The 23,266-nt window shown below is 39.3% G+C and overlaps 1 protein-coding gene across 11 annotated transcripts in view; it reads right to left on the bottom strand.

Moving 5' to 3' along the window:
• The window catches only part of itpr1b (inositol 1,4,5-trisphosphate receptor, type 1b), an 87,332-nt gene that overhangs the window by 42,573 nt on the left and 21,493 nt on the right, over positions 1-23,266 (bottom strand). For 6 of the 11 annotated variants that reach the window (XM_042404568.1, XM_042404596.1, XM_042404615.1 and 3 more), the window contains 26 exons: positions 20,858-20,957; positions 20,611-20,771; positions 20,229-20,370; positions 19,976-20,134; positions 19,714-19,886; positions 19,112-19,231; positions 18,833-19,024; positions 18,259-18,510; positions 18,021-18,162; positions 17,778-17,931; positions 17,028-17,221; positions 16,808-16,940; positions 16,636-16,690; positions 16,361-16,526; positions 16,018-16,185; positions 15,780-15,851; positions 15,563-15,700; positions 15,328-15,453; positions 14,951-15,151; positions 14,453-14,704; positions 12,972-13,097; positions 12,650-12,778; positions 11,391-11,511; positions 11,068-11,252; positions 9,131-9,279; positions 7,991-8,102 (listed from right to left, as the gene is read on the bottom strand). In XM_042404568.1, the coding sequence (XP_042260502.1) occupies positions 7,991-8,102; positions 9,131-9,279; positions 11,068-11,252; positions 11,391-11,511; positions 12,650-12,778; positions 12,972-13,097; positions 14,453-14,704; positions 14,951-15,151; positions 15,328-15,453; positions 15,563-15,700; positions 15,780-15,851; positions 16,018-16,185; positions 16,361-16,526; positions 16,636-16,690; positions 16,808-16,940; positions 17,028-17,221; positions 17,778-17,931; positions 18,021-18,162; positions 18,259-18,510; positions 18,833-19,024; positions 19,112-19,231; positions 19,714-19,886; positions 19,976-20,134; positions 20,229-20,370; positions 20,611-20,771; positions 20,858-20,957 (3,922 nt within the window). Of the gene's footprint in view, positions 1-7,990; positions 8,103-9,130; positions 9,280-11,067; positions 11,253-11,390; positions 11,512-11,885; positions 11,913-12,426; positions 12,445-12,649; positions 12,779-12,971; positions 13,098-14,452; positions 14,705-14,950; positions 15,152-15,327; positions 15,454-15,562; positions 15,701-15,779; positions 15,852-16,017; positions 16,186-16,360; positions 16,527-16,635; positions 16,691-16,807; positions 16,941-17,027; positions 17,222-17,777; positions 17,932-18,020; positions 18,163-18,258; positions 18,511-18,832; positions 19,025-19,111; positions 19,232-19,713; positions 19,887-19,975; positions 20,135-20,228; positions 20,371-20,610; positions 20,772-20,857; positions 20,958-23,266 lie in introns of all 11 variants that reach the window. The other 5 variants (XM_042404534.1, XM_042404561.1, XM_042404576.1 and 2 more) reach the window with 2 other exon arrangements.

The following is a 23,266-nucleotide window of genomic DNA, read 5'->3' as shown; positions in this document are numbered from 1 at the left end:
GATAGCCCACAGAGCACAGAGGTCAAAAAAGTTCCAGTTGTTCAAGGAAGTAAACAACTCACTGAACTGACAAAGATAAAAATACTTATAGGCACGCACACACACGTAACACAAAACGTCATTGCGCAGGGGGCAGCGACTGTGAGAAACTAAATAAAAAAACATGCAACCTAACATGGGCAAATGTTCCCACTGTTACCCTGTCGTGCTGGTTTATGCTGATTAATTGTGCAACTGGACAGGAATTTCCCTGTATCAAGCCTCCTTTTACATCAACACTTTGATTTCCACAGAAAAATGGTGATGCATCACTCATGCAACTATAGTTAAGCTACTTCTCTAATTGTCTTCTTATTCAGTTCAACATTTAAACACTGCTTTGGGTTTTGGATCATGATAGCCATCATATGCGTAATCTGACCTCATTTGCTATGTTAACTATTGTCAACAGCTCCTCTGCAATTTTTTGTGTATTAAAATATGCATTAGCTAGACTGCTTCACCCCATAATTGTTAGCATCAGTTTCACTTGTTATGCTTCCCAGAATATGTGATAAAATCTCCACAGAGGCAGTGCCACACAAATAGACACAATGAGCTTTAGTGCCTCTGCAGATAAGATGGCAGTTAAGGTCATATGATTTCACTGACCAGAAAAATTTGTGTATTCTTCTGTGGATGTTGCACCTTTCTCCAGGGTCTGCCAACACTTAAACCATCCCTGTGTTTAGAGTAACACACCTAAACCCATATCCCAAAACAGCCAGACACAGTGACCCCTGCTCGACCTCATCTCCCTGGAAAAGGGCTTGTCTTGTTTAATCATGGAAACTGACTGTTTCATAATCAAATAAAACAAGTATTTGTATAGAATTCTGCTAACAATATAAAATTGACCTCAAACAATTCACAAGTGTTGCTTTGGTGGAAGTGCACACTCACCACCCAAAATGAAAACCCTCTCGCCCCGAGGCCCCCATCAACCCTGTGCTACCTAGAGCGAGATGCACCACTGCTACTGTCTCCTGGAAGATGTGTCTGCTGCACTTTTATTGGCAATTACCACTGAAGGTCACACATCAGTGGAGAGTTTAAAATTCCAGGAAAAAGGAAAAAAAAAAAAAAAAAAAAAAAGGAAAGAAAATTGTTGGCTCTTATGTAACTGCTGCCTGAGAGCTGGCTGGAGCCCAAGAATCATGCAGCATTAAGTTAAGGAAACTGGGGCAGTGCTGCGTGTTGCTGGGGAACGTCTACAGCTCCCCCTGTTGACCGAGAAAAAAACAACACAGTCTCCTGACTTCACCCACAGTAGCAGGCAGGAGGATCAATGAGGACAAGCGGAGTCCATCTGAGGTTGTTTGGCAGAGGTAGCGATGGGAGTGGTGGCGCTGAATAAGGTGAACATTGGCAAAGTTGGAGAGCCCCAGAAGAGCTGAAAGCATGGCTGAGGAAGTGAAATGGATAAAACACTACTATTTGTAAGAGGATCAGCAGGGATGTGGCCAGAAAAATTCATGAGAAAAAAATGAGGAAACAGTAATCCAGAAATCTCTAACCAAACAGTCAGTTAATGGTCAGGATAGTGAGAAGATTCTCAATGCTGGTATAAATAAATGGAGGGAGAGACTGAGAAACACACACATGGACACACAGACCACCACACTCTCCCTGCATAGAAATAATCCCTTATATAACCCTAACTACATGTATGGGTTACATACTCCGCACCATTCCCTGCAAACCGTGTTACATCACCAGAATAAGACACAGACATCGTCTCCATCTGACCCCTTCAAACTCTCACAGTCTCACGGACAAAGAAGTGCACATGCACGTGAGGGCAACACAAACACACGCAGCGAATGATACTATCAGGCTTGACACTGACGGTGGCAGGCTGGTCATGTCTTGTTTTCCCCTGGCTCGCATTTGATCACATTTCTATTTCTGGGAGAATGAGATAACCTCTGCTAATGGGTGAACCGTCACTCCGCTTTATTCTGCTCTCTCATCACCATCCTTAGATTAGCACACACTCACAAAATTCAGCCCACACACTGGGCAATGCAACAACTGGAAATAAGTTGGGGTCAATCTAACGGTGGTTTAACTGACAGCTGCGTTCATTCCTACAGACCTCTGGGTGGGAGTTGGGGGGTGCTGCGGTAGGTCAGAGAGTAGCAGCAGGCTAAACACTGGGGTTATGTAACTATCTATCTTGGCAGTTTATCTTTGCTGCTGCTGAGGGGAAGTTGAGGTTTTGGCCTGCCTGTCATCCATTTGAATGATATCCACACACATGCTCCCAGCAATCGGTGAGAGCACTGCACGCTGTTGTTATTGTAAGTACGTGCATGAATGAGTGACATACAGCATGTGCTAGGGAGATGAGGGAGTATGTGTACATTCTTAAGATACTGCAAATGGGAGGAGTCGATGAAACAAAAGTGCACGTCTCTGAGAACAGCCCTGTTTTTGTGGAAGCTGGGGATTTCCAACGCTACATTACCAATCGGCATGTAAGGAGGGAAGGAAGGAGGGAAAATAATACAAAGAGAGTCATAACAGTGAAACTGAGAGTGTGTTGCTTCCTGGCAACTCTGGAAAGACCCTTTCCGACAATTTCTCCATTACCCCAGCTAACATGATTGTTCACTTCCCTTGCACTCACAGTACCCTTGATTAAGTGACTACGCTACTGTCAGCATGTTTTTCACTCTTTATTGTTTTCCTGCTGGCAAAGATTCTCTGACAAAGTTTACTTTTAATTGTAAGATATTACCTCGGGCTCTGGGAAGTTAATAAATCGGTCAATTAATTGATGATGAAAATAATCGTTAGTTTCAGGCTCAGACAAAATGACAGACTTCAAGAGAAGCTACCAAGATCAACATGTGTTGGGCCAACCAAAGTTAGTCATAACAATAAAAAAATAAAATCATATTAATAATTTATAGTAGTGCATAAAAGTTCATTCTTGACCTTGGAAATAGCTTGACAGCTTGTCCCTGGCAGGACTTCTTGTTTATGTTCACTTAAAGTTAAGCATACAATTTGAAAGCTCTGGAAAAAGTGAGTAAGTGGACTTTGAGTTGCGATTGTTTTGCCAAGCAGTATTTCCAAGGTCAAAAATGAACTTTCATGCTTAAATTTAAGCTAACAGACAAAAAGTCTTAAAAGTACAATGGATTATATCATTACAGCTACTGAGCTTGCATGTCAACTCTATCTGCTGATGAAGACCATATTCTGGGGGAAATGTAGTAGACCTTGAGTTAGGATTTTTTTTTTTTTAATAATTCATATTTTGGGGGGCATTTTCTGCCTTTATTTGATAGTGGACACTAAAGAGATGACAGGAAATGAAGGGAGAGAGATGGGGAATGACATACAACAGAGGTTTCCAGACAGACGCAAGCTGCGGTTTATAGTAATAACATTAAGCGTTTAGCAAGGTTAAAAATATTTAAATTGCTCTAGATAAAAGGAGACTTGATAAAATTATGAGAAAACCTTCAAATAAAAGTGGGTAAAGGGGTTCATTTCAGAAATGAAACTGATTTGGTTACAGTGACTTACAGAATATGCTAAACGCAAATGAACAAAAACCCCTAAAAGGTTAACTGAATGTTTCTAAAACAAAACTCCCTACAAACTATAAAAAGATGTGTGTGAGACAGGTCCCATCCTATGATATTAATCAGCAGTGACATGTGAAGTATGGTTCCTCTGTAGTCACACCCATAATCCCAGTGTGACTCACAATAACAACCAGAAAGGGGAAACCTGTTTTATCCACTTCCTTAAGGCCACAGGTCATGACCACAGACATATTTTTGCAATGCACACCCATGACACGCACGTCGCCGCACACAGTGCTGGCTCCTGTGATATGAACTATCTGTTAGATGGGAGCACCCCAGCTATATATACACTCACACCTGCTCTGGTAATAGTAGCAAGTGCTTAGAAGAAGAATATGCTCTCTCACACCATCCATGATTAGGGGGCTGTTCATCAGTACATGCACAGAGTGACCAAAAAAACATCAGTATGATGTAATGCAATGTCATGCCGTGTTGTTGTGTTGACTAATGATGGCACAATCAAGAAGGCCATGTCTACCACCAGGGACAGATTTCGCTCTCTCTATTTTTTGTGGGGTTGTAGCAACCTAATTAAAAACCTGACTACTTTTGAACCATGATAAATAGATAACTAAAAATTAAAGGGGAGACAGAGGAGAAATAAAAGATTAAGCATCCAAAATTGTACCACTTATAATGTGGAGTAGGCTTTATAATTGCATTTAGACTATCATTTGAGGAAATAAATGATTCAGAAAACACTTAACTGAATAATAATATATGTATAGTGTCATGTACAACTTTTCTGAGGGAAGTGTGGGAGTTCAGGTGCATTATATTGAAATATAGTTCTAATATTATGTCCTCCTTATTTACTGGGGCCAAATACTAGAAACACCAATCTAACAACACAACAATCCAAAGCCTCAAAAACATGACAATAAAATCAAATTATGGATTTCCTAAAGTTGGGAGTTTGGGGTTGCATTACTGGTCAGTCAGTGTACACTACCACCACATTCCTGTTCATCTATATTCAGGTCTGTAAGTAAAAATTAAGAGGAAGTCAATTACGAAGAAATTCAATGTTTGACTGAGAAAGTACAAATCTCCTTAATGTAACAGGGGAATGAACTTTCAGGAAAAGAGACTCCAACTGGTTGTTACAGAGTGAACAAAATATGTGACAATGTTTAGATTTTTACAAAAAGAAAAGAAAACAAAAACACTCTCTGTCTCTCCACAGAAATTCCATGGCCCAAAAGTCCCACACAATATGTGATGAGCAATCATAGCTGCATGAAGTTGCTGTTATAGGCAAGTTATACAACTATTCTGTTACAAACTGACTTTCAAATAAAGCTATTACAAAGAAGGAACACCTTAAATCAGTTAAGACTTGGTAATGGTAAAATGTAGAGATGTTGTTTGCCTGCATTCTCCAGAATGTGTTCAGTAAATCAGTGTTCTTCGAAAAACCAATTTCTTCCTTTACCTAAAGAGTGCACTCCAATACGGTAAGTACACAACTGTATAAAGGCACAACAGACAAGGATACTGCATAATGTGAGCTACACAAGCTAGCAGCATTTTAACATGGGGATTGGGAGGAACTCTTACAGGCGCACAACAGGGTGGGATGACTATGACTAAGACTAAGCTGCTGACAGGTACCACGAATGAGAATGTGATGCTAAAAGTTTACACAAGCATATTAACGCTGTTAGTGGGTGACAAATGAAATGTACATCACAAAAGTAATAAGTAAAATGATCAACCTCAGCCACATCCATTTCATCATCAAAGGCAATCAGCTGGAAGAGAAAAAGTATAGGGGGCAGAGAGTTAGTAGAGCTAGATTAGTGAGTTAAAGCTCGGTCACAAACATACACACACGCATACGCACACGCATACGCACACGCATACGCACACACACACACACACACACACACTCGCGAAGCATGTCAGGTTAGTGAAAACAGTTAAAGGACAGCATGTTAAAGCCCAAAGCCAGATCAAGTTTTGCCATATTAATATATAGGCACAATGATTAATAAAAGTAAAAACACCTGCCCACATTCACTTTTCATTGTTTCACAACACTGAGATCAAAAATGCTGGTTTAACACTGATGAAGAGAGAAATATTTTGATTGTCAAGTAATTTATTGAATGAATTTTCCACCTTCAATTTCACATTAAATAGAAGCATATAAGGTGATGTCTGTGAAAATTTTGTATATATTCCTTCATGCCATCTGACAAACACGAGGTGAGATCAGATGAGTTTTTTTTCCTACAGTGGCTTTCTCTTTGTCACGTACTGCAACTGTTTACAGTGTCTCCCATCTCAGACAAGGAGCCCTGTGAATCATTTCTTCATGGCGTTATTCTAAAGTGTTTTTCTCACCGGGAAACCTGAGCAGCAAACCTTTTTTGGGTTCAGCCTACTGTCATCATGAGGACAAACATGTTGAATGTTAGTTTTAGATCAGGCCGAGTCTATAATAACAGACAGACTGAATGGATCCAGAAAACAATGGAACTGCCTGATCCTGTACTGCTGCTGTGACTACTGCCTGTAGTCACAGCAGCAAATATAGATTCTTGGTTACATTCTAGTAAGACCACCTTTTTTGCTCTCATATTGATTGAACTGGACCGTGCTCACTGAAGTAAGCTCTAGGATTAATGACTGTTATGCTGCTTATATGGTTAAATGCAAAATGTGAAGTGCTTTGTAGACCCAAACCAAAGGTGTATGTGTTTGTCTGTCACTTTGTATGCAGATGACAGAGTTCTAGTCTCTGAAACAGAGGAGAAACTTCATGCCCAGAATTTAAACTGAACATACGTGGATAAAACAACATCTTGAGGTGCCACGTCATTTTAAGTTGGTCACGAGTCTAAGCATTAGGCCTGATTGTGCTTTGTTTGCTTGTTATCCACACACACACACTCATCTGTACAGGAGCCCTGGTCAACCTGCAGGAGCCACTAGTGCAATGACAATGACATGATCCCTGACTGGCTTCCCACCTGTCAACACTGAAAATTGTGTTTGATATCCTGCCTGGTCGAAGTGGAAGCACCACTACTGGAAAACTGAACATGGGTCTCTACGGAGGTGATTAAGTGTTTTATTCCCCAACGACACCCAGTCTAATCGTACATGTTGCAATACGTGCAAATAGGGCTTTGGATTCTACTATGGCTTAAAGTAAATCTACAGCTGCTGCTCTCTTTAAATCCACAAAATATGTGATCACTTTGCTCTGCCTTTGCTTAAATATGCTGATGCAGTATTGGGCTGCCTTTACCTTGTCTTCATCTAAGCGTACAGATATTATTTGGAAGTAGGCAAATATATACATTCAATATGTCCTTAAATGTGAGTATATCCTTTTTATTTTCTTTATAGCCTTATATAAAAAGGTGTGTGTTTTTACATCACTTCTGTGGTTTGTGTGCCACGGAGCAACTATTCTATAAAAGTTACTCTGTGGAGTTTTTTCAACAAACAGTTTTGTTTACATTCAGTGTTTCTCACAAAAATGCATTGAGTGCATCCTTGAGGCCTAGCAAAAGTGCCAGATGCATTTCCCTCCTCATAAAATGTTAGATTTTTAAATAGTTTGAAGCAATGTTTATATCCATGTTTACAATAGCAGTCTTCTTTTTCCCTAACTTTTGTTGGCACGTTGTTACCTTTCTTGGTGAGTTACTGCTGTCATGGAAATTTTTCATTGTTGATCAAGAAAAGGGAAAGGGTTTGCTGAACAACATAAATTCTCTCCAAAAATACAAGTTAATTGTAATTTTGTTTTGTTTTTCACTAAAAAGCTGAATTTTAATTGTTGTGAAGCAAAAGTGCTTTTGTTGATTTAGCCTTATACAGAAAAACAAGCTGACAGAGTTGAGGCAATCAATTAGACATTAGTACAAGAGGTCAGTAGCAGTCAATGCCTGAGTTGAGTTGGAGCATGCATGTTGTTAACAGTGTTAATAATGTTGATATACATTACTCAGATCATTTGAACTTAGTTTGATAAGGTATTTTGGGAAGAAAGCAATGAGGGAATCTATTTCTTATTAAGGATGTGCCTGTGTGCGCCAAATATAAAAGTAGACATGACAAACTGTCCTGGCTGCAGTAATTGACACCATCATTGACATACGTGTGGACCGTTTCCTTTGAGCGTGCTATACAGGCTCCAAAGGCTACCGGGGACAGCTCAGCCTCTTATATCATTTTGCCATGTTTTAACCTTATGTTGTCTAGTAACTTCGATGCAGTGGGACAGGACAACTGTATTCTGAGATGTCAGAAAGTGTCTTTTCACATGTGTGGGTGACACGACCACAAGATGATTATGAAGAAACAGGAACAGAGAAAGTTCATACCTTCTCTCCATAGCCCCGGTCTTTTGTCATCATTTCCCTCAGTGTCTGCAATACTTTGATGCACAGACGCTCCTCATTCTCCTCCAGCAACTGCTTTGTGTGTTTGATCAATCTGATCAGGAGGAGAGAAGAAGTGTGAGCACATACAACTGGATTGATGAAATCAGCAGCCATCAAACTACATTACTCCACCACTGAGCAAAATGACACACACTAAATGATCATGGCTGATTTTAATCGTGAAGTGATTGCCCTCTAGACTAAAACAATAGATCTGGAGGACAGACAGCATAGTCTTGTTTGGCATGTCTAGAACATTCATGGAAATGACAAAAAACTAAGTAATGGATTATTTAGCCCTGAATTTTACATAATGTGCCATTTACCATACTGTACTCAATTAGGTCCTAACAATAAAACAAATTAAAATGTTTTGTTTGAATCAAGATATATTTCAATATCCCTCAATTCAGGATCTGGAAAACACCTAAACACCAGCACAGGTGTATTTGAACTCTCAGAAACCTACACAGAGAGAGTGAAGATTGACACACTTTTCTGTAACCTGCTGTACCCCACAATGACGGCCGTAAGTAGCAGGATAATCCCTGCAACAACAACGGCTCCCTGTGTCCCGCCAAGTTCTCTGTAATCCAATCTCAGCTCTTATCGGGCATAATGTAACGCCAATTGCGTGTGTGTGTGTGTTTGTGTGTGTGTTTGTGCATATATGTGTACTTATGTGCATGTGTACATATCATGCGGGGGGATGGTCAAAGTTGTGATTATTTCTTGTCTTGTTGAAATAACTCATTCTATTGGATAAAAGCATATCAGTGTCAACTATTAAAATGGAGGTCCCTGATTGTATTCATGTTTGAGTATATTTACTACATTCCATGCATACTTTTCATTACTACCAGTCATCTTCCAAATCCATCTCACTAGATTTTTGGATATGTTTGTCATACCTCCTGGGTTGACATTTGTCTTCTTTATTTTTGTTACAGCTGTTACTCAAAACTTAAAAAATCTAGCATATAAAAAAGTATGCTAGTATACTATAAGCATAATCCAAATAGTCTATATAATAATGAATAAATACTGTAGATGTTTTTTTAAGCCTCGGTTTAGACTTACTTTGATATGAATCCTCCACTTTCACATTTCTTGCGGGCTTCTGTGTTCTCAGGGAAGAGCAGCTCTGGACGATGCAGGACATCCACAAGCACCGAGAGCTCAGCTTGAACCAGCGGCCGAAGACGGTCCTCCAGTGCTGACACTATGTCCTACACAGCATAGAGATGTAAAACCAGAGGTTAGAAATGATGCCAAACTGTGGTTTTATTGTAAAAGACTTGAGCATGTTTGTGATGAGTTCATGGACAGTAATCTGCCCATTTTTCTTCTGTAACACACAAGACATATGTTATCAAATATTTCCATATGTTAAAGAGGTATTATTCTTACAGTTTAAATCAGGTATATATATTATAATAACTAGTATTTCTGAGAATGTATTTTATCATTAAGAGATTCAGGTTAGTTGACTCATATTGCTCAATATCTATTGTTCCTGCATCCACATTACTTATTCCATCCAAAAAAAAAAACCCAACTGTGGCAAACTTACAAATATTTACGTGATTGCTTCATGAGCTAATTTAAGACACACGGAAGGTCACATGTCCAGTTCATTACGCACTGAAACAAACCATGTATGATGTATAATGTATCACGTATGTGGCACCACCCCGTCTCACTTCTCTATGCACTTCTGTCACGTCTGGTGATTATCAGTGCAAAAATATGCAAATAAGTAAAGCTGAATCATGAAGATTGCTGGTCTGGTGGTATGTATAGTACAATGTGGGCTGTTTGGTGGCTGGTAGAACAAAAGGGCCATTAGGCGTGACAGTGAACAGTGAAACAGATGAAACATACATTCTGAGAAATTCTTTTCCTGAAATAAATGCAACAAAACACGCAGGCAGGATACCAGTTTGGGAAGCACATTACTCTTAGATTACTGGGAATGGGATGGTGAGTGATCCAAAAAAAACCTGGGAAAACCTATAACAATACTATGACTGGGTGGGTCTGTTAATAGGATTTTTCTTTCATTAAAATCATTCTTTCATACAAACCGTTGGGTTTCCTGTGTTAAATGAAGATAACACCTGAACTAAAACAGATGGGTCACAGACATTTCAGAGTTCCAATGAATACTGAGTCATGTCTTACAAGAAATTGGGCGGAACAGTTTGGCTTATTACTAAAAACAGGATGCAGTTAGGAGCCACTTCAGCAGTATTTTGCTTGCCACATAGTTACCGTTATGTTACTTTATGTCATCTTTAATACATCCTTTTCCAAACATTAACAACATTGTTAAGGCCTATGGATCAGTCTAAGGTGGTCCCACAAACAACTTTTATCACTGCTGCGGTATTTGTAGCACTACTTATTAACAAATATAGATACTCTAGTTGTAGTTTTTGTAGAAGTATGCAGGAGTATTTCACCTCTTACTTCCTTGCCATTAAAAGCCCCGGGAGGACGTGATAATGTACTGCTTTCCTTTCTCTGTCTGAGAGGAGAAATATGTGGCTACTTGATAAGAGCTCAGCCTATCGGGTAGGGAAACTTTGGGAAATATCATTGCCTTTAAATAGCCTAAAATAGCTTAATGTTTTCAGAACATAGCATAATTAGAACAAATGGTAAATGGTCTCTGATTAAGGACATTCATTAAAAGCCCGCCAGCAGCATATATAATATCCGTAAGTACTATATTTTGAAATTTACACTTGTATCAATAGGTTGTTGTTGTTTTGTTTTTTTTTTAAATGGCATGTATTTTTTTCTATGGTTCAAAAATGTCACAGTTACTGTATGTAATATATACAACAACATAAATAACAAATAAGATCCTTCACCATTAACTCAGCTTGACTTTCTTCCATTAGCACAATAAGAATTATAGCAGTAAATAAATGTAAATCAATAAAAATACAGACTGAATGATGAAACTTTAACACTTTATATTGATCATTTAAATTGAAATTGCTACCGACCTGTAGCCTCTCAATGATGTTTCTGTAGTCTTTGGAGGTAGTCAGGCCGGAGTCCCGTCTGGTAGTGTTCTTAGCAGATAGTCTCCAGTTAAGGATGCTCTTCTGCACAACATTATTGGACTTGACAAACAAGTTGTTGACCTGACTGTCCAGGTCCACTGGGATGGCGATGGCTCTGCTCTTAGCTAGGTAGATGTAAGAATATAGATATTTAGATATTAGATAGATATTTCTGTTTGATGCTTTCAACACGTGCTGAAATGTCTTTTCTAATATTATAACAAAAAAAAGATTAAACAGAGGTTGGTGGTGTGTGTTCTTACCCACGTCTGAGAGTACTTTAATACAAGCCTCTACTGAGGCCTTCTGAACAGGGTTAAGCCAGTTACAGTGGTATACCCTGAACACTCCCTGCAGCAGTTGTACAAACACTGGCTGACGAGTCTGTAAGACAGAGAAAAACATATAATATGGAAAATGCATAATGACTGAGGGTAAAAAAAGAAAGGAAAACAGAATGGTACAGGATAGGTGGAGGTAAGAAACTGTGGATAAGAATTTAACAACAAAGTGACTATTGTGTTCCCTCACTAGGTTGTACTTATAACCCAATTTGTGCTAGACATGTCAATGTAAGGATACTAATGCAGCTATGGTGGAAGGGTCTACAGCTTTGGGTCAAGAGGGCCAGCTGTTTACAATCATATGCACTCCCAACACACCGTACTATACCAATGTTTAACTGATCAACTGATTTCTACCACCACTTTGAAAGAGCAATCTATCAGCTGGCCACAGCCCTAGGGTACAATAAATACCTCAGTTATTTTTCCAAGAATGGCAGCCTGTTGCAAGAAAAAGAGGGTTGTGATGTCATCATGTATGGGTAAACCTCATCAATAAGAATTCTCAGAATTTGGTTACATTAAAGAAAATTGGCGACTTCTACTGGAATCAGATTAAAACAAAAAAAACTCCACAAAACAGAAAACAGGGTGTAAAGTGGGCAACTGTATGTAACATCACACCACAAAGTTACTGTACAAGGTATTTAGCATGTCTATGGAGGGTAGTGGTCATGATTTATTAGGAAAGTCGTGGGCAACAGGACACCACTATGCCAAGGTCTTAAAAACGGAGTGACCACATTGCGTCAGTGCATCATCTGCACTATATCCCAGTAAAACCTTGTGCAACACTCCCACAGATCTGGATACAGACAGAATCTGTGTGCTGACTAAGCTATGAAAATTTGAAAACCCACACAGTGAAGATACTTCTTAACAGTCAGGATGTGCTGATAAGGAACACACCCAAAGGCTGGGTAACAAAATGTGGGGGAGAATCACCAGTACTTACATACATATGGCGAGCCATCTATGCAGAGGAAAGAATGTTGTATTTTATAGCATATGTATATATACAGTATATATGTATATACATTTGAGGAGGGTTCCTCTGTTTCAAAGAACTAAACCAATCAAACAGGACTTCTAGACTTTAAATGCCAGACTGCAAACTATACAGCATTAGACTGCTTACACGATACATTACAAATGCTGTACTATAAAGTCCAGATTACCTGCAGGCTAGTGCTCTGGTCAGAGAAAGGAGAGCTGAAGAAACATGTGACAATGCTCATGACTGTCTCAGTTACATAACGCTCCAGCATGGTATCCGCATGTTTCCTGTCACTGGTGTTGTTGCACACCTAGGCAAGGACAGAAAAGATATTAGCATGACGCACAGCCACTGGATCACACTTCTTGCACATGGGCGATAGTTACCATATGTTCACTGCATGTTGTGTTGAAATAATCGCTCAAACCCATGGCATGATATAAAGCAGAGCAGCATTCTCCATCCATTGATCACACTGAGATGTAAAATACATTCTGGCTTACCCTACAAATGTCCACAAGGAAGTTCTCAAACAGCTTCCACATATGGTTGGACGTATAAATCTCCTTCATCTCCACCTCTGTGTCGACATAGCAGTGGTTCAGGAAGTTGATATAGGCAATCTTCACCTACAGGACACAAACAAACCTAATAAGGCACATTTGTCAGAAGAGGATGGTGATCCTTGAGCAGAAACTAGATCACAAACACCTTCTGTAAACATGCCTGTTGGCATGTGGAAACATGTCTTTTCTAAGAAAGAAGAATAGAAGAAACTCTAAGATACATATCAAGTATTTGTTTTTCTTCATTTAATGTTATGTGGTACACCAGCCTAGTTTGAGGTGGGATCCCCATCTGTCTTAAGAACAGTTTGAATTTCTAGACATGACATGCCATTAACCATGCACTGGAAATGTCTCTTAGAGGTTTTGGTCCATGTTGACTCAATGACACCATGCGGTTCATGTGGACTTTTGGCCTTACATTCATGCTGCTAGCCTTGTTGCACCTGGAGAGCGCACAGGACATTTGGGTAAACTGAAACTTCATTTGATTATGAAACTGACAATAGTCGTAAACTATGGACATGATGACAGAAACCCCATGGCAACAGGAATTTATTATTTGTATTCTGTAGATAATTATATGGTATATAAAGTATATATATTTAATTAACAAACATTTTTATTCAAAGCACATCCAGATTCATAATAGTCATCTTCTTGGGTTTTTAGTTGACAGATGAGGAACCTGAAATTGTCTGTATGTAAATCAACCACAACAAGGTTTAAGGGGGAACTCCACAGATTTTACGCAGCAAAGTCTGTTTACAGGTCTTGGGGAGTATCGCTGCATATGTGAAAAAAAAAAAGTCTGTAAAGTCTTTGTGATAAATTGCCTCAAGTGATGTCAGTGAACTGTGTGCAGTCAAGTTGCATTGTGGGCAATGTAGGCACCAGATTTTGACAAGAAATCATAGAACAAAAAAGACTGTGTCTGGTTCTTCTATATCTATGTTGATAGTTGTTTTAAACAGTTCATTGTGAATCTGACAATATTATAGGAGTGCAATGCTAACTTGCATGCAAAAAGGAATCTCTGACCACAACACTTGTGAAAAAACTTTTTAATTTCCTCCAAACTGTTGTGCTGAACTGTTGCGTATTTGTGGCTTCTTATGACCTTGTAACTATAAATATTTATCTGAGGGGTGTATCTTATCATTTAGCTTCTGCAAAGCCTGCTTTACTGGTACTGGCCTTTCTTTAGAGATGCAAGCAACATACAAATGGAAATATCACACTAAGAAGGATTTTTGTTTGCGTCAACTAACAATGTATAATGTAATGATAACGCATAACAAAAGCTGATCAGCCTAATTAACCTTATTTCAATTCCTTATCAGTATGTTTCAGTACATACCTCTGAATATTAAACACATTTCACGTCAATCTAATTGAATAAAACTCATTACTCATACCTCAGGGATACAGTCTTCATGGGTGACGACACGCACAATATCATCCAGGGGCAACAGGGAGTTACACTTGATCTCAGTGTAGACGTTCTTGCCCTCAGTGCAGACAGCCAGCAATTCCACCAGGTGAATGTGGTACATTAGAGGGCTGTTTTCATCCATACGGTCCCGCTCTGAACGCATCATTTGGACTAGTGTTTGGAAGGACGCACGGTCGTTGTAGAAGACCAGGACGTCCTCACCAGAGTTTACAAGCTGAGTGGGGGAGAGTCACAGTAAAGACTACAGTGTTATCATCAAAGCATCTTTATTGTTTAAATTTATTGTTTATTGTCACTATAATAAAACCTCATATTACCATTAGTATCACCACTCTTTACATTGATCATACAAACACATCTGTCTTTCTTCTTTAATTAAAATCACTATCTCCTCTGTAGCAGATATTACCAGCATTACTCATTTTGTTTTGTCTGGTATAAAAAAAATCAGAGGACCGACCTCAGCCATGACAATGTCCTGACACTTCTTGATGAACTTGTTCTCGGCCTTCACAATGGTCTGCAGAAACTTGAGATACTGGACATGTCGACCATGAGTCTCAGTACAGTGGACGAAGTGCTGAACCACACGCTCGTTGATCTCACTGCACAGCTGGAAGTTATTCATGAAGATGTGCTGCAGGGTGACTGCCTCTAGAATCTGAGTGAGCGGAAAAGATAAGAAGAGGACCAGCATATCAGTGGGAGCAACAGAAAAACCCTTTTCTGAAGACAATGAATTTCAGATTTGTTTTTCCATTGCATTTTGGAAATTGAACTCTATCAACCATAGGAATCAATCCTTAAGAGTAACCCTGACATGTGTGTGCTACTCACCCCTGGGTTAAGAAACAAGTTGATATGCTTGTGGAGAAGAGCCTGATTCTGTTGGTTGCCTGCACAGAAATTCTGCAGGAACTCGTGAGCCAGTTTCATGATCTCCTGCATTCGGACATCTTCGCCCTATTACAGATAACACAGAGTCAGACTTCTTTTTTATTCAGATTACATTAATGGGAAAGTGCCAATGTGTAAAATGAAAGTAATACAATATTCAATGCCAGCATTGCACCTTCTCATAGGGGATCTGTAGGAGCTCCAGCACCACACTGTGAGCTCCCATGTTTCTCAACAGCCTCTGCTGCTGTTTCTTACTCTTCTTCCCTGAGGCTCCCTCCTGGACACACAGCTTACTGAGACGCAGCAGAATCTGGACAAGCACAGGAGTTTAATTACACGCAACATATCACAAGCATTAGAGTACAAGATAGAAATACAAACAAACATACCTCTTTTACAACCCTGTAGTTGTAACTACTGGTGCTTTCTGTCTTCTTTTTGTCTGAACCACCTGAATCTCCCTGAAAACAATGAAGAACAATGTAAAAATTTAGTCCTTTATGTTTTATAGCATTATCGGGATACATTGTATGTTGCAGTAAAATAGCCTCTTTATGAGATTATCATAGGTTTACCAAATGTATCTAAGTTTTCTTTTTTTCATTGAGTATTGATGACCTACTGTACCTTCTTTTTGTTATCAGACTCTGAAGGTCCATCTCCGTCCATCCCATCTTCTCCCTGCCTCTTGTAAACCCACAGTTCAGACTTTTCCACAATAGATCGTAGCTGATCAAGGTCAGACTTGATCTGCTTGTAGTTATCAACATCCTGACTGGTCACCAGCAGCTGGACCTAAATTCAGGTGAAGAGTGGAGATTAGCATTAAACTTAATGTCAGAATGTTTTTAATTTCTCTATTCCCACTTCTAGTTTTGCACTTGTGAATTTATGTCAACCTATGAAAGCTAGGTCAGATGTGTGCATGGTCAGATATTAAAATGAAAAGTTAAAGTGTGGTAGGGCTTACTTGTTTGAAGGCCATGAGGACTTCCTGTCTCTGGCTGAAGTGTCTAAAGAGCAGGTGAAGCGCTCCAGACACGAGAGGGGGGTAGTCATGCATGGTCAGGTGTAGCAGGACCCTTAGGAAGGTACGACCACCGTGGTCATCCAGGTCTAGTGGAGTGTTCTCCTCACTGAAAGTACAGTCAAACAGAAATTACATACACATTGTCTTTACTTAACTGCAGTTTTCTTCAAGCCATTGTTAAAACGCTTTGGAGATATGAAATAGCTGTGAATTACCTTCCTCCAAAGATCCCCTCTGCTTGTTCCTCAATATTCTCAAAGTCAAGATTTCCTGGATTAAGTTCAAATTCAAAAATTAAAAACTTCAAAGAAGTCAATTTTGACATTTATGTGTGACAAAATTATAACAAATACTAAATTTTACATTGTTATTAAAGTGGCATCATACCTGGCATCGGACTTGTGACATTATTGCTCTGATTGGCAGCGTTATCTCCTTGTGGGTTGTTCTCATCAAACTCACGTTTGAAAATACAGAGCAGGCAGGAGATCCTGTAGTCTAGCCGTACGTTCAAAATGAACTGAAGGAAAAGAAAAAAAAGTTACAATACAGACAACAGGGCTAAGTGTTTGGGCTTGAGGAGGAATCAGTCTCCTGATGTCTTCACCTGTAGAATCTCGATGATCTTGAGTTTCGTATCCATGACCATGATGTCTTCTCTCTCTGGTTCAGTCTGGGTTTTAACCACATCTCCCTCTGGCTGATGGGTTGGTGTGGTGGGCAACAAGCCGCCTCCCCGCAGCACTACCTGGGTCATCAGCTCCCCGACTCCATGAATGGATTTCATCACATTGCTGCCAGCTACAGTACACACAGAAAAAGATCAATAATATTCAAGTTCACAGAAATGTTAAATACTTGATATTTGCAGTGTGAAATACAGTATTTTGACAGCAACTTTGTGTGGAGAGACCCTATTTGTGCTTAAGATATGAGAGTTGAATTAGTTAAGTAAATAAGAGATTAAGACAGTTTTTTTAATACAGTTTCACCATTATACATGAAAACATATTTGCAGAGATGAAGACTTTGTAATATAGCTTATTTTTCATTTTAATATATTTAAAACATGTTTCACTTGCCTACAAACATTTACAAGACATAATTAATTTTAATATTACTGGTATCTCATTATCCATGTGTTTATTGACACTTTTCATACACATCTATTTAGTTGTGTTTCCTGCAAGATACAGTAACTAACAATAAGGAAAAAAGGTAAATGTGGTAAAACTATTACAGTTCAAGAGAACTTGCCTGCTAAAATTATTAACACAATCTTGAAGCTTTATGAAGTTATATAATAATTTAAGATTTTGGGCATGAGTGAGTTAAGCCTTAGGAGCTGGATGATTACCTTTGCTTTCCTCTCCTTTCTCTATCTTGTTGATGGGGTATATGGTGCTGACATGGACACAGTCTAAAATGTTCAGTAATATCTTTGTCAGTCGAAGCAGGTCACTAAAGTTGTAAAAACCGAAGTATATGAGGTTCCTTGCCAGGTTCACTACCTGTAGAAAGAATTCAAAACCATGATTTAGATTTTATTTAAAACAATGTGACATCAAATCTGTTCACATGATTCCCAAAGAGGCAATACCTCAAAAGTAAGCTTGTTTTTCTCCTTGTCAGAGAAGGGAATGTTTTGTGACACCACCTCTCTCAGGTAGTTCTCCACAAAATCCATGGTGAGGCAGAATCGCTCTTTGATCTCATCTCTGGTGGTCCCATCATTGTCATAGCTGAAGAGATTAGAAGAGAATCACATCTTAGAGATTTACCAAGATCTCTGGAGTGGAAATACAACTGAATTAAGCATATTCATGAGAAGAACTCACTCATCGATAGCGATTTGAGAAGGAATCTCAGACCAAAGACGGGCATATTTGACAGGCGTGACCTGCTCCTGGGGGTCACGGTCCACATGCATGTGCAGCATGAGGCGGCAGAAAGAGGCCCGCAAGTCAAAGGGCAGGTCCTCATCAGACATAGAGCGCAGGATCAAATCCACATCAAGCTGACCAGAGATCTTGTTGATGGCCAAATACTGACGGTCCAGACACATCCGGGCAAAGAGGTTCAGCTGGCATCTATGGAGAGAAATTATGCACGTTTAGGATTATAAGAATCAAGTCTTTCTCATCAAAATTGAGTTATCCCCATATTGCTGATCCTTGAATATTACTTGTGCTGCTGTGGTGGTGCTATTGTTTTTTTATGTTTTGCTGCAACTTTTTTTTTTTTTTTTTAGAAGATAACAGTTTGGTCAGATGCCATGCCAAACAGTTCATGTTACTTTTCTACATTACTTTGACAAAAAATATCCGGTCAAATCAATGTTGAAACCATTATAAAATGATCTTACAACAGTGTGCGTGTTTTCATATATGCATACTCAACAAGACATCTGACCTGTAGTAGCTGACCACTTCCTGGTCCTCCTTCTGGCCCTCCTTTGCATCCTGGGCCAACTCTCGGACGCTCTTACTTCGGATCTCCTTACAGTTGTCTTTCCAGAACAGCCACACCTCCTCCTCGTCCTCAGCCTCCACTGGATTCTCTCCATTTGTTGTTATCTCAATCTCAAACCTCGACAGGACCAATCTGGTGAAGCACAGCCCAAAAATTATTTCTAAATGCTCATCTCAGTTTAGCAAAAACTCTGCAAATTAAGAAAAATGAGGGACTAACTTAGTTTCAATGAGAATGTCAGCATTGGTAGGATCCAGCACTGCGTTGCAGATGAGCTCCTGTGTCACAGGGATGGACTTGTTCATGGACACACAGAGATCCGACAGGTAGTCCAGAAACCTGCATACAGATCACAATACATGATTCTTTTTCATACGCACTGGGGGAATAAGGGTTAAGGGTAAAGAGATATGCATGATTATTGTATACATTAGATTATATAACAGTCCCATGTCAGGAAGTACAGGAAGATGAAATAATAATGTCTTGTTTTGCTCTCTCAGTACTCTAACAGTTCAAACTGTGAGGGCCTCCTTTATTCAAACCTCTGGATCAGCCTGATTCAAACATCATTAACCACACTTGACGGGACTTGAACACAACAGAAGCGCACACTAACTGTCAGCAAATTACCTGCAGTGCCAAGATCATGCACAAGCAGTACCACTCATACTCCTCTGCACACATTTGAATACATTTACATAGATTTACATTCCTTGGAAGCTGTTATACAAACAAATCTGACCCAAACTGGCCACAGTCCCCCCTTCTATGCCAGTTCATGATACTAGCCAAGGCCTGTCCCTTCCTGTGAGCCTCACCTTGGCTCCCGGTTCTTCCTCACTAGAGTGACAAATGTGTCTATCTCAGCAGCAGTGATATGTTTCTCCAGCAGCTTCCGGTTGTTGTGGAGTAGAGCTGTTATTGTGTCCTCTGCCAACACATCATATCCTATTTGTTTCTGCATGAAGCGGAATTGTTTGGCTATGTATTCCTACAAAGAGAAGGAACGACAGGACTATTACTACAAAGAAAAGGCCATATAATATCAGGGGTCAGAGTGGAACTGTTGTGTGCACCCACCTGGTTCTTCCTGTAATCTTGCTGAGAGTGGCGTAACACTCTGTAGCAAAGCCTGCAAATATGTCTAAAAGGAGCATGGCGCTGGTCTCCTAGCTCCTCCAGTCGCAGCATAGGACCATCACCACTGTCTGTGAAAGGTGCTTGGAGGAGTTTGAAAATCTGAAAAGGCAATGGACAATTTTAATGTCATATAATGTAGAAAACCAGAAAATTCAAACCAGTGCATAAACATTTTCTAAAGTTTAAAACCAACCTGCTTCAGGATATTCTGCTCTCTCATGAGTTTCTGTCTTTCTCTGTTGGGCTTGTTAACCATGATCTCCAAAACATCCTGCCCACTATTGGGGATGTCCACCACAAAGAAAACTAGATCTTCCAGAAGCTTGGTCACAAACCTGGGGAGTGTACGTATGTAAGTGTACAAGTCAAACACATACAGTATAATATAACTTTAATGTTGGAAACTGCACTAAAAACAGAATTTCTGTGAGAATTTAAGCACTTCTGTTAAATAAGGTTTTCCTTCCACTCATTAAATGTTAAATAAAGAAATGTACAAAGTAAAATAAAACAAACAATATATACATACATGTAACATAATAATTTAGTATATTGTAGGTTTCCAAACTGCTTACCTCCTTTCATTTTGGGTAATGGTACCCTTTTCCAGTTTGCCAGCAATGGACGCCAACACTTTACTCGCATCATTGGCAAAGTCCAAATCACGCACTTCAGCTGGCGGCACTGGGACAATGGCAAAAGCTTCCTTGTCTTCTTTTACTGCTGATGTTCCAATCTGGAAAAACAAAATAGTTTGAAAATACAGTATCTGTTCAGACAACCTCACCTGTGCTATACATGGCCGATCCATTAACTACTCACTCGTAACATAACAGGTTTCTCCTCCTCTTTGTCGATGGGGTTGTTGGTGCTGTGAACCCACGTGTTGGTGCACAAGTGTCTTAGCCTCACATAGGAGCTCCTAGAAGCAAAAAAAAAAATCAGTTAAGATTAAGGAACTATGGAATGAGACTTGGAAATGGTGATTAAGTGCTATTAAAATCTGAACAGTGACATTTCAAGGATGAGCCTGGCAGTATTCTCTACAGTATTCTCTCTATTTTTTTATCAAAAGTTACTCAAACAGAAGTAAACAGGGATTTTTTAGGACTATTTTCAGCCTATTTTTGGCCATTTTCATGGTAATGAAGAAACATGCCACCCAGAACAGATGGAACAGATTAATAAGCTATATCAGTTGTTTGGCAACAAAGGCAATACTCGTTATACATTCATTATTGGTTTCGGTCCCTTTATGGGGTTTATCACATGTTTGAACCTTACAACAATATAGATGGCCATCAACATCCATCAGTCCATTCAAAGCGTCCATAAGCAAGTGAAACTGTTTTGGACTTGTTTTAACCTCTAACTACTGGAATTGACATGAACATGATCTATGAGTCTACATAGTCCATTAGTGAGACACTTATTTCTTAGTAATGCCTAAACATGTCTCATCAGAGCATTTTTAGAACCATTTTGCACACCTACTGTATGTTTGTAGGGAACTGGTCAGAAGACAAATTTAAGGAGGCTAAACTGGCTGATTAAGAAGGCTTTCCTCTATTGCAGTCTTGGAACTAATTGGACTTAATTCCTACTGCTCTTAATACACCGCTGAGGATTACTGAGTACATTCATGCTCTTCTTTCCTATTGGGACACACAGAGCTTTGTTCTCTAGATCCACCCTCAGGCCAAAATCTAAACTTATTACACTACATATCTATAAATCTAATGGACTGATTGCCAAGGCATTTCATGAGCACATTCATGTTCCATTGAGAATAAAACCTTTTGATTTGAATGAGCCTATGGCTTTTTTTTAGCACTTAAGTAATTTGCATAAACTTGAATTTGAAATACTAAGAGAAGAAACTTGAATTATTACTAGAAGTACTAGAAGTAGTAGTCAGTGGCATGTGTTTTGATGAGAGTGATGATGTTGTTTTTGACAGCCTTTTATTTTAAAATGCAGCAAGCCTCAACATTTGTCCACAAATCCATCATCATCCATTTTTAATCCACACAGGACATTTAGAGTCATTGAAATTGCAGTAAGAGTTTTCCCCTTAACTTGATATGCTTTCTAAATAAGTACTGTAACTAGCACATGGTGTATATCCCCCCATTTACATAGATGAGGAGGATAGAATATCAGAAACACCTCTATATATATCACAGTTTATTAACCAACCATCATAAACTACGGTCTCTGAAATGATCATGAATCAACACCTCTCTGAAACAGTGCCAAAAAACCTGAAGATTAAAAGCTTCACAAAGATAGGATTGAGATAGAGGTATAGTATATCCAATAGAGTGCTATGTTAGTGTATATTGATATATCTCTATCTTTCTATCTTTGTTTTAAGTATGCTACTCAAGAAATAACAAATGAGTAAGATACATAAACAAACGTCCATGGTAGGAAGAGACTGCTTACAATGGCTTCCTCAGCCAAGTGTGTGGCACGATTACAGATTAGCCAGTAGTGACCTGTACAGTATCATCTCTCCTCCATTAAGCACTAAACCTTTACACATAGTCATGTCTGAGCCAAATACTGTACGTCTTTCAAACCTGTTCCACGTGTGTGTGTGTGTGTGTGTGTGTGAGTAGGTGTGTGCAACTTCTCAGGCCTTTAGCACAGACAGCAGACAGTAGCCATATTCTTGGCAGGCATTACATAACCGCCCACTGAAGCTAACAGGCTTACCTTTGTGTACCGGTTCTCCCAGGCATTAATTAGTCCCCTGGCTAAAGTTTGAGGGGCAGGGTTATATCAGGTAGGAGTGGGAGGTGCTTGAGGAAGTAGCCTGAAGCATGCAGGCACGCACCTGACGATGTGACACAATAGAGGCTTTGACACATGGTAGAGAGGCTCTGTTCTTATCTGATGTGTAGTGACAGGGACAAATACATGATTGTGATTTTAGAATACACAATCTCTCTCACACAATACTGTCACCAAAAATAAAGTAGCAAAACAGAGGCTCATTACCGACATACAGTGAGCCTGAAAACACAGGTACTGTACAAAGGCCAGCCAACACATCATGGTTAACAACCTGCTTTTATCCACAACAGCATGAAATATATCACATCATTTTCATACTAATTAAAACTGCCAGTTTCATATAAATTATTTTGATACATCATATCTATAATTCACTATGACTCACTTTGAACTAAGCTGGGAGCAAAGAGCAGATTTGCTGATAAGACT

This window comes from Thunnus maccoyii, chromosome 3 (genome assembly GCF_910596095.1).
Source record: "Thunnus maccoyii chromosome 3, fThuMac1.1, whole genome shotgun sequence".
NCBI classification, from domain to species: Eukaryota; Metazoa; Chordata; class Actinopteri; order Scombriformes; family Scombridae; genus Thunnus; species Thunnus maccoyii.
Note: the sequence above shows the minus strand (reverse complement) of the source record. Positions and strands in the feature narration are given on the sequence as shown.